The sequence below is a fragment of the Pelodiscus sinensis genome, chromosome 10 (genome assembly GCF_049634645.1).
Source record: "Pelodiscus sinensis isolate JC-2024 chromosome 10, ASM4963464v1, whole genome shotgun sequence".
Classification (NCBI taxonomy): Eukaryota; Metazoa; Chordata; order Testudines; family Trionychidae; genus Pelodiscus; species Pelodiscus sinensis.
In genome coordinates this window covers 21553435-21567318 of record NC_134720.1, presented here as the reverse complement: position 1 = coordinate 21567318, position 13884 = coordinate 21553435, and the positions used below count along the sequence as shown (strand labels likewise).

General features: G+C 44.3%; 1 protein-coding gene and 1 long non-coding RNA gene across 6 annotated transcripts in view; one reads left to right on the top strand and one right to left on the bottom strand.

The window, feature by feature from the left end:
* Positions 1 to 13884, bottom strand: part of PLS1 (plastin 1) — a 91265-nt gene that overhangs the window by 15211 nt on the left and 62170 nt on the right. For all 5 annotated transcript variants that reach the window (XM_006123988.4, XM_006123987.4, XM_075937660.1 and 2 more), the window contains 3 exons: positions 9523 to 9618; positions 8004 to 8199; positions 170 to 248 (listed from right to left, as the gene is read on the bottom strand). In XM_006123988.4, the coding sequence (XP_006124050.1) occupies positions 170 to 248; positions 8004 to 8199; positions 9523 to 9618 (371 nt within the window). The remainder of the gene's footprint in view (positions 1 to 169; positions 249 to 8003; positions 8200 to 9522; positions 9619 to 13884) is intronic.
* Positions 1 to 13884, top strand: part of LOC142830766 (uncharacterized) — a 74723-nt gene that overhangs the window by 19358 nt on the left and 41481 nt on the right. The window lies entirely within an intron of this gene.

The following is a 13884-nucleotide window of genomic DNA, read 5'->3' as shown; positions in this document are numbered from 1 at the left end:
TATGAAATAATGCTTTTTTTCCTATTTATAGTTCTGTTGGAAATGCAGCTTCACTTTCTGGATATTATTTTTGTGGGTTTTTCCTGTGGGACATAATGTCTATTTTATTGCATCTATAAGAGCTGATCTAAATAAATAACTGAATAAAAATCAGAACTCAAAGTTTTACCTGTATAAGTGGTTAATATATGGGTTTACACCCAAAGAATTCATCCAATTCCGGAATGTCCTCTCTTCCTTACTTTCACCTATAGCAACAGATATAATCCATATTATTGATTTGGAGATGATGTTTTGAAAGATCAGGTTTAAATCACTTACACACATACAGTAGCAAAAGTTACGTTGAATAGTTCTTGTAATACATTTTTTTCCTTGAAAATGTGGTATCTTTTCTATAGGCGTAAATTCTATTGGTCAAAGGATGGAGAAAGTCCTGACACATTCAGGAGCTTTGGATTCTGGGCACAATGCAAGACACATCACAGGGAATACTATGAGAATATATTTTTCTATAAAAATGTTTTTACACACAACAACACATTGGAGATATTATTGGTTTGTATTTTAGACATTTAAGAATGTTAATGATCGTGTGGAATCCATGTAGTAATGTTAATGATCGTGTGGAATCCATGAGAAGCCAGTTTGGTTGCGATAAACAGACTGTTTAAATCTGATTTATAGGGTGTCTGTCAAAGGTATTTCTAGAGTACCTACTGTCTGAATGAAACTTTGATTTGCTTTTTGTTTGTTTCTTAATAATTAATGTTACTGAGTTTATTCAAACTGGGTGAAACTAAGGCAAGAAGCAGCAGCTCATTTGATCTTGTAATTAGAAATGGACAATTTCATTTTGCAACAACTTTTGAAGTTTTGATATTTCTTTTCATTCTCCACTGGAACAAAATCAACATCTTCCAAATGTTTTTCGCAATATGGAATTGTGTCAAAATGACCATTATTATATTTTATTCAGGTGTCTCTCTCCAGTCAGCAGTGACAAGAGAACCCTAGATCTCCGAAACATTTCCATTAACACATTGTCCATATATTCCATTAAAATATTGGGATTAATCTTAGGCACATTGGAAATGTACAAAACTTTCATTCTACAACAGATTTTTTAAAATTTTCGGGTTTTTCAATCATGTGTAATTCAGTATTACCGATTTCAACTTTCAAACTGATGTTTACTAATAAAAGCCTACCCAGAAAAAGAAAAAAGCATTTATTGATCAATATTTGCTAAAACAACACAAAACGAAAGCTATTTTGACTCTAAACCGACTTCCTTCCTTCCTATTTCTTGTCAATTTTATAATTGAAGGTATAGGTGGGAGACTAAATGATGCCAAAAAGTTGCCAGATTAGGCCTCAACAACTAAAAACCAATCCTCCTGATTGAAATGTAGGACATTGGTATATTTCTAAGGCAAAAAGACAAATACTTCCAGGAAAATGTACTAAGGAAACATAGATACTAAAGGAAATATTCAGCAACTTCACTCACACTGAGAATCTTAAAGAGCATGCTGAACACTGCCAAAAGAATCCAAACTAAACTATTAGGAGCAATAGCATGCAAGTTGAAGAGTGCAGTTCTGAACAGTAGGAATTCAGGAACTAAAATATGTTACCATATTTAATATGCCACTTTAAACAAGAGCCTTTGGGGTGCATCACATAAGAGTTCTTAAATTTTTCAGATGGCTGAAAATTAACCAGCCATTTTTTATTTTCTTATTCAAAAAATACATTATGAAAAACTGGGGGCATACACTCTGATGCATGATGTAAGGGAAAGACAAATCATGGAAAACCCACAGAAATGGAGCAGGGAGCCATCCAGAGGAGAAAGATGGCTATAAGGTAGCTTCCCTCATATTCCACAGCCACTTCTCACTAAGCTGTCTATTACAGTGGCGTCTGAGAAGAGAGGAGTAGCTAAGAGGATGGTCGAAGGTGTCCAAGCAATAACTATTTAGCATGGTATAATTCTTTCTCTGAGCAGCAGAAGTTTTGGTACAATTTGCATCATGAGTTACTATTGGCCTGAATAGAAATAATTTCCTCTGTGTCGCTTTAACAGCCAATGGAAGGAGTATGAGCTTCTAGTTAGCCAGGCAGACACCGCACACCAGAGACAAAAAGAACACTGGAGGGATATAGATGGGACAAGTTTCAAAAACAGAGCTTTTACTTCCATGGAACTCAGCCTTTCATGAGAAATGGAAGCCCTGTCCCCAGTTGTTTTATTTTCCTGACAGATCAACCACTCAGAGGACAGTGCAAAAGAGCAATAAAGGCCATGCACTATGGGGCTCAGTGCTTTTCTTTTATGCAGTTTTAAATGCAAAGGAGAGCAATTAGTGCTAAAAGAGCACCTTGAAAAGGCTGGCCCTGTGTCCCTATACATGGAGATCACCACAGAGAAAAAGTATTATCCAATACTTGGAAAGGAAAACAGAACAATGCTTAGCCAGCTTTCAGCTCGCTCTTGCGCTCGCGCTCTCTCTCTCTCTCTCTCTCTCTATTTTATATCTATATCTATATGTATATATAAAAATAAATAAAATAACCTTTTCCTCTGGGATGACAGACTGACATCATCATGTCACTCTGCATTCCCTAGAGCCCTGATCATATGACCACTCTGTGAAATCAGGGGGGAGGGCGGTGACTCCATCCCCGTGCACCCCCGGAGCAGCATCTGCCTGCCTCTGGGCCCTGCCCCCAGCCTGCCTAGCCCATGCTCCTGCTGCATGGCTTGGCTCTGTGCAGCCCAGCCTCAGGTATGCTCTCTAAGGTCCATCATGAGCTGGGCAAGTCTTGCACCCCAGCCGCTTCCCCACCTCTCTGGAGCGGCTGCTCTGCACTTCGGGCTCACCACGGAGTTAAGCTGCCCCAACAGGCCACACCACAAAAAACCAGCATGGCCCCTTTAAGAAGAGGCTTTTTTTTTTTTTACTGGTGGCCATCTTGTTTTTCTGCTCCTGGCACAAAACAGCTCCTCTGTGGAACTAGGTAAGCTGGGGGGTGGGAGAGCTGGGTGGGCAGTCGGGGGGAAGGGGAAGGGAACAGGCTAGGGGCTGGGGCTGGTTTGCTGAGTGTGTTGTAGGGTTGCCAGGTGTCTGGTATTTTTGCCTCCTGGCAAGGAAAGAAAAAAAAAAAGAAAATACCAGACACTGTAGGTATTTTCTGAATTTTTTACTGGACAGGAGGCAAAAATACTGGACTGTATGGGTATTTTTTTTCCAGACACCTGGCAACCCTATGGCCAGGGGAGGGAGGAGGCAGGCCAGGGTTGCCACGCCTTGGCCAGTAGGGTTGCCAGATGGTTGAAACAAAAATACCGAACACCCACCCTCCCCTCCCAAAAAAAACGAGAAAAAATTCTGTTGAGGGAAGAAAAAAAAAGGGGGGGGGGGGGGGAAGAGACCAAAGTTGTTGAGCAAAAAAAACCCCTCCAAGACCATTTTGTGCTGGCAGCCTGGCAGAACCAGGTAAGCATGGGGTCGGGGGTCAGGGGTGTTGGGAGCCGGGGGAGGGGGCTCGAGGTGGAGGAGGTAAATTGCTTCTCAGTTTAAATCTCTGTGGTAATCACAGGGATTAGGATCACTGCTAGGGTTACCAGGTAGTCATTAAAAAAAAAAAAATACCGGACACGCTTCATGGGGAAAGAGGGGAGGATCGGCCGGGAGGGGAGTGGTGCTGGCCGGGAAGAGGGGGAGGAGCTGGGAAACAGAGGTAACGGGGGAGGCAACAGGGTTGGCCGGGGGAAATGGGGGGCCGATGGGAAGCAGGACTGGTTGGTGGGGGGGGGGGGCAGGTCAGGTGGAATGGAGCTGGCCACAGGATATCGGGGGGGGCAGCTGGCGGGGACGGAGCTGGCTGTGGGAGCTCAGGAAGAGGGGAGAACTGGCCGCTGGAAGCAGGGCTAGTTGGGGGGTGCAGCAAGGCTGGCAAGGGAAGATCCAGAGCAGGAACCGGCCAGCGGGACACAGAGCTGGCGGAGGAAACAGGGGAGCGAATAAGCCGGCGGGGAGATTGGCCTTGACTTGGGCTGTGAAGATCCTAGGGCGCTCCTGTCCCACACAAGTCAGTCTGGCTGCAGCTCCACCACGCGCTTGACCAGCGTGCAAGAACATGGACTGGGCTGCCCCTCCTCCTCACACGCAACCAGGGTTTCCAGCACCGATCGCGCCCCGCCTCCCAGTCACTCCCTCCACCCCCACCAGGCTTCCGTCTGGCACCCATCCGGAAAACCAGGAAATACTGGACATTGCACATGTCGTATTTTCTGGATCTTTTTTTTTTTTTTTTTTTTACCAGAGGGCCCAAAAACTGGACTGTCTGGTAGAAAACCAAACACCTGGCAACCCTATACTAGGCCCTCCTGGCAGCCGGGGGGAGAGCCAGGGCTGCCTACCCCCAGAGATAGGGGGATTGGTGAACATAGTGAGCAGGGAGCACCGCCCCTTAGTTGTTTTTAAAAAAAATCAAACAACACAGGAAAGGACAGGGATCCCTAAATTGTGCTCTTCCAGGGAGACGATCACTAGTAGGAAGGGGAGGAATTTAAAGCAGGAAAATAAAGCCTTTTCTAAAGGTGTATAATTAAAGTTTCAACCACTTTCCAGCCAACTTTTCCTAGGCTGTAGATCCTGGATCTTGGAAGGGTGCCATTGTGCGGGTAATTCTACAGAATTGTATGGACAATTCCACAGAAAGAAGCTAGATGGAACTGATACTGAATTGAAGAAGTCTTGGAGTTCGCCCCACCATTATAAATGCATTATACATATCCGTGTTTTTCATGATTGTGACGGCATATTAAAACAAAGATAGCCGTGTAAGAACAATGCAAAACCAACCAGGAGAAAAGGATAGAAGTGGTTATTGTAGTAGAAAAATAAAAAATACTTCAGGAGAAATACATTTAAGGAGTACAGAAACTGCTAAATACAGTACCTACATTAGGTGGGGTCAAATCTGCATTTCATGAAGCAAAATAGCAAAGTATTATAAAATATGAGTCAGATTATGACAGCCATAAATGACAAAACTATAAAGAAATGGTTATTTTATCTTTTATATAACAATACTAGTAGGGACTAATATTAGTGTGAATGCTGCTCATACTGCAGAACAAAACACTACAAATAATGCCGTCTGTCTGAAATATAGTTGTTATTTTGATTATATAAATGTATGTCACTGTATAGTTATAACATAGATAGGGAAGAGACTTGTATCCTTGCCATGATATAGATAACAGAATTAGGACTCTCCCACCCTAACATGGATATTATAGGGTTGTGAGTTAAAGTTGCTCGACACTTTCCATTAAGATCCTGTATTCAGTAGTTGATAATTTTTCAAAATTTTAACGGCTAAGGATGAAATTTTCCTTGCCAGATTTCTTGCTTGGTATAAATATTTTTGTAAAGTTTCAGCAAAATGACTGAACTGTTTCCATATTTAAAAAATTGGTATAAACCATTTCAATGAGAAGCTCTAGCATCTCCATGTTTTGATACAGAGACTTGAAATTTGGCAGAGCTGTTACATTATCATGAGGGATGTACCTTTTGCCAACCATGTGAAAATCTATCTGATTTGGCCAACTTTATAGTTTCTGAAAACTACAGCTCATTAGACATTTCTTAGCATTTGGCAGCATTATTTTCTGAAGATTCTGACATAACTGAGCATATTCCATCCCCACAAAACTCCTACATGCCAACTGTACTGAGCATGCACCTTCCCCACAAAATGACCAAGCATGTTGCATCCCAACTATTCAGAGAAACAAAAGGACATGTCCCGTAACTGTTCCTTCTCAGTGTCAAAGATAGCTGTGGTGCCAGACACAAGAACTGAGAAGAGGAACCTGTATCTCTTATGCTTTCAGTGCCTCTAATTGTTGCCCACCAGACAGTCTGGAGAAGAAAGAAGCAGCAATCTAACTTGCTGGAGAGCAGAGGGTGAGAAGTGGGGACAGGCAGAGAGAGGCAGCCAGAGAGACAGAAGGACAGACTAAAAAATCCAGGTTGTGGGAGCGAGGAGAAATGAAGGACAGAGACAGGCTAGACACAATGGAAGGGACTGGTTGTGGGAAAACAGAGCAGAGAGAGAAGGATAGGAGGGGCAGGCTGGAGGAGACAGGACAAAAGGGTCTGACTGTAACCACTAGAGTGCACCCCCATTCAGAATCAGGAATATAAAACTCAGTATTCTTGAGCCTCAGTGCTCCTCTCCGGTCAGCAATAGTTTTGCTACTTTTGTATATAAATTATATACAATATTAATATTAGAGATGGACCTGAATTTGCACATCCCCAAACTTTGGGGAAGTATAGATACAAATCCGGCCCAAAATTTCCCAGTTGACACCTATCAATAGATGAAATCAAAACCCCAGATCTTGACAGCCTCACATTAAGGGCTATTTAAAATACACATATTAACCTCTACAATTAGGAAGTTGCCTCCTGCCTATAACGATATAAGACTGAGGTATAGCAGAATGTGGTTTAATATCCGTCGACTTCATATCGTGTTACAGATAGTGGCAAGGAAGGGGAGGAGAGTGGCGTTATATGACCAACTTATAGGCAAAATTCATTACTGAGTTCTTTTTGCTGATTTTTAGCATGATTTTTTTCATGTTAAATACATTTCTTAATCATTTGGCATTTTGGGCCTTATTTTTCTCTTGGGGACAAGCAACCATCTCGAAAGAACTTTAATAGCAGCTCTTGGTCCTTCATGTTTAAAAGTGCTGGTCAAGTAAATTGAATTCTGTTTGTGATATGAAAGGGACACTAGGACAAAAATTTAAGAACACAACTGCCTTTTCTCTGCCCTTTTAAAAGAATAGTTGCAGTTCTGCCACATCTATTACCCTGTTCTTAAAAAAATGTACAGGTATATGCAATGAAATATTTGTATTAAAAAGTGTGCAATACAATACCCACTGAATAAACCCATCTTGGCATGTCATCCAGGTAATGGCTATAGAGGAAGACATATGCCCTTCTTCCCAACCAAAGTATAAACAGCATGTTCATGGTAATCTGATAGAAAAGGGGGAGGGGGGAGGTCTAAGGAACACATGGGGAAGGGAGAATTCTGTGCTCAACAACTGAAGTAGTTGAAGGTTATTCAGGAATCGGCGTTTATCTACAATATAGAGCCTTTGCTCCAATAGCTATGCTGGTACAGCAACATCAGCAACACCACCTAATGAAGCAGACAGTGACAAAAGGAGTTTGCTGGCAGTTACACCACCCCCCTGAATTATATTAACTATGTGGATATCAGCATTCTTTTGTCAGAATTGTTGCATCTACACCAGAGTGGCATAGCTATATTGGCTGAGGTGGGACTGTTTTACACTCCCACCCAACACAGCTATACTAGCAACACTTGATAGTGTTCACTAAGGGTGCGTCTACACAGCACCCTACACTCAAAATAAGATACATAATTTGTGTAGCACAAATTATGTATCTTACCTCGAATCTATTTGGATGTAGCGTATTTTGAAATTTGGCATGTCTACACAGCACCAAATTTTGAAATAATGCACTATTTTGAGCCATCCCTTATCCCTTGTGCAATGAGGTTTATCAGGATGGCAAAATAGCGTGCCCATTATTTCAAAAATATTTTGAAATAACGGGCGGCTTGTGTACACATGGGGAAGCTATTATACCTCTGGATATGGTAGACGTACTCTAAGTGTCAGTCTTTTTTGAGGGTCAGCACAAGTGAGGGAAACCCCACACATTCTGATATCTAGAATGAGAGAGGTTCCTTCAACAAGCTAATACTTGAAAAACTAACTGTAGTTTTATATATTAGTACATAGGCACAGTCACATGGGGATACTATCAGACAATCCAGTCAGAAGACATAATTTGTATATGTTATACCCACTCTCCAGTGCTCTTATTTCTCTATGCTCACCACTAGTACAGGTTGAAAGAGCTTACCTTCTAGTAAATTGAGGTCATACATAGAACTGTCAGGCTTGTGCAGGGCTGGGTATGTATTAAAGAGATTTGCAACAAAAGCCAAGTTAAGTTTAGGGTTGCCTGCAACTACATCAGCTGGAGTAACAAACTGTCTGCAGCCCAGTTTGTCTGCCTGCTGAAGCATATATTCAGCCCTCTTCAAGTCATTCTTTTCCTAGAAAAGAAGTAAAAAACATCTTTAATGAACATTGGCTCGTAACTTTTTTTGCTTCACTCGACTCGTATCTTAATTATACAATAATAAAACATTAGGCCCAGCATATAATGTGTGGATGTAGACCTTGTTCAGAACCAGAGTATTAGTGTGGACCTTTTTCCATCGGGAAACCTTTTTTCTTCTAGAACATAACCAAACACTTGCTGAATCATCTTAATTGCCATCAAGTTATTTAACATAATCTTACAATCAAAAAAATTATGTCATTAGTTAGTGAGCAGTTTATGTATCTTCTAGGAAGGGTTTGTGTTGATTTGTATTATTCATTTACCTAGAACAATTAGGGCTACTCAGTCCACATCATTTGCAGTATGTACATATAGCTTCAACAGTTACTGCTTATCTTTTGCTTGGATCACAGCCAATAAATATCCATATAGCCATGTAGGCTGGGTAAGACTCTGGAAAGCCATAGCTGTCACCCAGAAGTCAAAAGAAAGAACAGGTTGCTCCATCAGAGAGCTTTGGCATAGTCTTAAAAACCTCTGGTCAGAAAGGAATGGGACAAGAATTCCTGCTCTGACACAGGTGTTAGCTGGAGAACTGAGACATAACTTGGTGCCAGCTGGACCATGGGCACTGGGGGAAAATACAGGTACAGTTCCCCAAAAAATGTGACAGGCACGTAGGCATATTTCAACAGTATCCTGAAACAGTACTCTTCTTGCAGAGTTCAAAGCTTTTTCATGGTGCAGGAATCTGATCATGCTCATGTCTGCACTACAAAATGGAACTGTGTTTTGGGACAACAGTAGTGTATTCAAGTTCCTGGATATGTGTGTCTGTTAAATAAACATAGGTATCCTTTTGACATGAGAACTTGAAAGAGAGAACATGACATATGAGAGAAGGCTAAAAGAATTGGGCTTGTTTAGTTTGGAAAGGAGAAGACTGAGAGGAGACATGATAGTGGTTTTCAGGTATCTAAAAGGGTGTCACAAGGAGAAGGGAGAAAAAAATGTTCTCCTTGACCTTTGAAGGTAGGACAAGAAGCAATGGGTTTAAACTGCAGGAGGGGAGGTTTAGGTTGGACATTAGGAAAAACTTCCTAACTGTCAGGGTGGTTAAGCACTGGAATAAATTGCCTAGGGATGTTGTGGAATCTTCATCACTGGAGATATTTAAGAGCAGGTTAGATAGACATCTATCAGGGATGGTCTAGTACTGGGTCCTGCCGTGAAGGCAGGGCACTGGACTCGACCTCTCAAGGTCCCTTCCCGTTCTAGTGTTCTATGATTCTATGACACTCAGAATACTTACATTAAACCCTGAAAGGTCAATGTTAATGGGAACCTCATCATCTTTGCCTCCTTTAGGTGCAATCTGATTTAGCAGATGGTAATAGGCTCTTGAATCCTAAAACAAGTAATACAAAAGTAAGAAATAAACAAATATTTACTCCTTTGGGGTATAGAATACTGCAATTAGGCTGTGATGCAAAGATCATTGAACTCACACTGATTTCAATGGATTGTGGATCAGGCCATTGCTCAAGATCTACTTATTCAAGAGGGCCACTTCACATAGAAACAGTTTAGCCAAATGACAGTGAATAAGAATGACTGCTGTTTAATCATGATAGAATAAAATTCTTCTCATTGGGAATGCACTAGCCAGTTCTAAAAAGAGTGTTGAATAGGAGTAAAATTCTAGCACTTGTCTTTTTATTATTTTTATGAAAACAAAAATTACTAAATACATTAAGTAAAAATGAAGTGATGTGAGTCTCATTTTTGTTGTTCAGTACAATATTTCAGTAACTTAAACGTCTTACAGGTACTGTCCTATCACAAGCCACCGCCCTTAAAGGGGAGCTCAGGGCAGGAGATGGGGGGAGGGGTTTACAATACAACAGTACCTGTAAGAAATTTCAGTGTTAGGAATGGGGCTCAAGGCAGAAGGCTGAAGTGTGTGGGGGAGGGGGGCAGGGGAGAGAGTGCAGGAAAGAGGCCAGGAGGCTGGGGCGGTCTGTGTGTGTGGGGGGGAGGGCAGGAGTCAGGGCTAGAGTGTATGAGGGGCTCAAGGCAGAGGGTTGACGTGTGGGGGTGAAGGACTTCAAAGCTGCCCTGCCAGCCCTGTGCACCTGGAGTCTTGGCTGCCTGTCCCACACCCCTGGGGCTCTCCCAGTGGCCCTGTGCCAGGGTCACGGCTGCTAGCCCCACACCACACACCAGTGCTATCCTGCTGTGAGCCTTGTGCGGCATCGCACCAGGAGCTGTCCTTCCGCTGACTCCACACCACACCTGGGGGTCCTGGCTGCTTGTGCTATGTGCTGGGGTTCCAGCTGCTGGCTCATGCCAGGCATCAGGGTTGTCCTGTCACTGGCCCCACATCACCCCTGTCCTGCTGCCAGCCCTGCACACTGGGTTACCAGCTGCCAAACTCAACTTCGAGGGAGGGAGGAGGTCAGAATTAGGATCAGCTGGCCACTGTCTTACTGGTGCACCACACCAGGTGCACTAGCTTACTTTCATCTTTGATTATGAGTCTTTCCAAACAGCTTGATTTTTTCAGATGGCCTCTTCATTCAATAAATCAATGAACGTGGACAACAGACTGTGGACCAAAACGCCCCAGTTAAAAGAAATCAGACTCAATTTATCATGAATTCTATGTATTAGATGCAATGTTCAAAACCTGTTTTTGACTTCCCTGTTCTTAAAATTAAAAAAGGCAGAGAGATAAACCGGTCCTCATTAAAACAGCTAATATTAGAAATGTTTAATACTAATCCAATATATTAAAGACATTTTGATTAGATGTATACTTGTTTATTAAAAGAAAGCTAGTTATTTTCTTTGTTGATAGTCTCTTCCCTGGTATTTCATGCAGAATAAAGAAATAACTACAAAGTTATCTTTAACGGTTATTCCGAAATTAGTGGAGGGAAGATATTCAATGGAGTCACATCATTTATTTCCCACAAAACACAGCCCCTTCACTTTTTATTTTAAAAGTGCTGCAGTCTCTTATTGGACTTAATGCAATTCTGAGCACACTTTATGTACTGCATGGCTGATTGCAGAGAAAGGAGAAGGATACATCCATTAGCTACCATAGCAGAGCCAGGCTGTGTTTCAGCCCCATGAAGTTAGTGAACTGAATCAGCAGCAAGGCACTAATATGTCTCCTATGTTGAAGGATTAATTGGGACTGTAACCGAGAGGGAATGGCCAAAAGGCACACCATATGTCATCTTTTACCCTTTGGTAGTGGTCTCTTGACACTCTGAGCTGTGGCAGAAAAGGGGCAATTACCTATTGTTACAGATAAACTAGGTCAGTGGTCTCCAACCTTTTTACACCCAAGATCACTTTTTAAATGACAGAACAAGCCAAGATCTACATCCTCACCCCTTTTCGAAGCCCTGCCCCTTCCTCTCTATTCTCCTCTCCATCATTTGCTATCCCCAACCCTTATATTGCTGCTTTTTTCCCCAATTCTTCTGTAGGAAGAGGTTTTTCCAACATTTGGCCTGTCTAGACTGGACCAAATGTCAGAAAAACCCCTTCTTTTGGAAGCCTCTTATTCCTTGTGGAAAGAGGAATATAAGGGTGACCGAAAGAGCACGTTTGCTCTTCCACTAAAAAAAGTGGAAGAACAAACACATCCCTAGATGCAGAAGAGTTTTCTGGGATATCTCTGGAATCCTGAAAAACTCCTGCAGTCTAGCCTTACCCTCGCTGGGTTGAAGCAGGATGTGTAGGCTCTGGGGTGGGAATGAGGGATTTGGGTGTGGAAAGGGGTGAGAAGTGCAAGCTCTGGGAGGAAATCTGGATGAGGAGGAGGTGGAGAAAGGGACGCTGGCTCGGGGAGGGGGCTCCAGGCCAGGCAGTGTTGGGGTCAGATGTAGGGTTGGGGTACTAAGCAAGCCACAAGCTTGTGCGTATGAGGGTGCAGAAATTTGGGTCGGGGTATGTGAAGGGCTCAGGGCAGGGGGTTTCAGTGTATGATAGGTTCAGATCTAGGGTCTGAGGGAAGAGGGAGAGCAGGAATGTTATTATGCTGTGGGCAGATGGGGGCTTGGCCCCAGTTGAGGGTTTGTTGGCCAGGCTTCATTTTTAAATAAAATACTGTCTCAAACACAAAACGTTTCTGCATTGTCTTTATATATGAGAAGGGCAGGGAACCTGTTTTGAGTCAGGGGTCACTGACCCACAGAAAAGTCAGTTGGGGCCACAGAAGTGAGATGCAAAATAAAAACTCCTCCAAAACCCCCACAAACCTCACTAATGTGGCCCCATCTGTGCTGGTGGGGGCAGGGGGCATGGTACTGGGGAAGGGTGCCAGGGAGTCCCAGGACAGGGTGCTGGGTAGGGTGCCAATGGGTTCTGGGACAGGGTGCTTGTAGGTGCTGGGACAGGAGACTGGGTGCTGGGACGGGGCCAGTGGGTGCTGGGGCAAGGGCCTTGGGCAAAGGTCAGGGTGCCGGTGGGTGGTGGGGCAGGGTACTTTTAGGGGTTTGGGCAGGGGGAGGGGACAGGGACCAGTACCTGAGGATCCTGCAGCTGCAGGCCAAGGCCCAGGAACTGAGTGGGCTGCTCCCCCAACCCTAAACAGTAGCACGGTACCTGAAACACTGGTTCGTTGTGTAGCCTGATGCCTTCCTGTGCGGGCTGGGAACGGGGGAGATGGGGAGTCCCGGACCGCACCAGCTCCAGCTGCCACGCTGGAGACTTTATTCCCCTCTGTCTTAGGGAGTGGGGGGGGGAGGGGAAGAGTCCCAGACCACACCTGCCCCAACCTAAAATGCCGGTCCGTTGTGTGCTGGGGACTTTGTTTCCCTGCTGCCTTTCTGCGTGCGGGGAAGGGGTTGGGTATCCAGGACTGCGCCAGCTCTGGCTGCTCAGGCAGCGCATGCTGCTGCGAGGAGGGGAGGAGTAAGGCGCAAGCTTCTCGAGCGGTTGCGGTTGGCGTGAACTGGGACTTCCCCCTCCTCCACAGGCAGGCAGCAGAGGAATAAAGAACCCAGCACGCCGGCTCCAGCTACTCGGGCAGTGGGAACAAGGAATCTCCCCTCCTCATGGCAGCACGCGCTGCCTGAGCAGCCAGAGCCAGTGCAGTTCCGGACACCCAGGAAGGCAGCATGGGAACAAAGTCCCCAGCGCGCGCGCAACGGACCATCATTTTAGGTACCGCGCCGGCTGTTCAGGGGGGAGGAAGAGCAGCCCGCGCACTTCTGGTACCAGGTGCACGGCTGCAGAACACTTCCCACCCTGCTGGAAGCCTGTGCTACCTCCGTTGTTCCTGGAGGTAGAATAAGCATGACATTCATCTTGGAGGGGTGGGGGCAGTAAGGGGGGGCCCCAAAAGCTTCGTGATCAACTGGTCGGGCCCCCAAGATCGACCAGTAGATCGTGATTGACATGTTGGTCGTGATTGACCACGGAACTAGGTGATGGCTGAAAGACACATTCTCTTCCCCAAAAGATAACAAAGGCAAGAGAGACCTTATGGCCGTGGTCTCTAACCTTTTTAAACACAAGATCACTTTTTTAATGTAAGTCAGTCCAAGATCTACCTCAAACCCAAATACGCCTTCCCCTTCTCCAGGGCCCTGCCTCTGCTCCACCCCTTCGCCAAGACCCCACCCTCCTCACACTGTAAAGATGGGGTACAGGA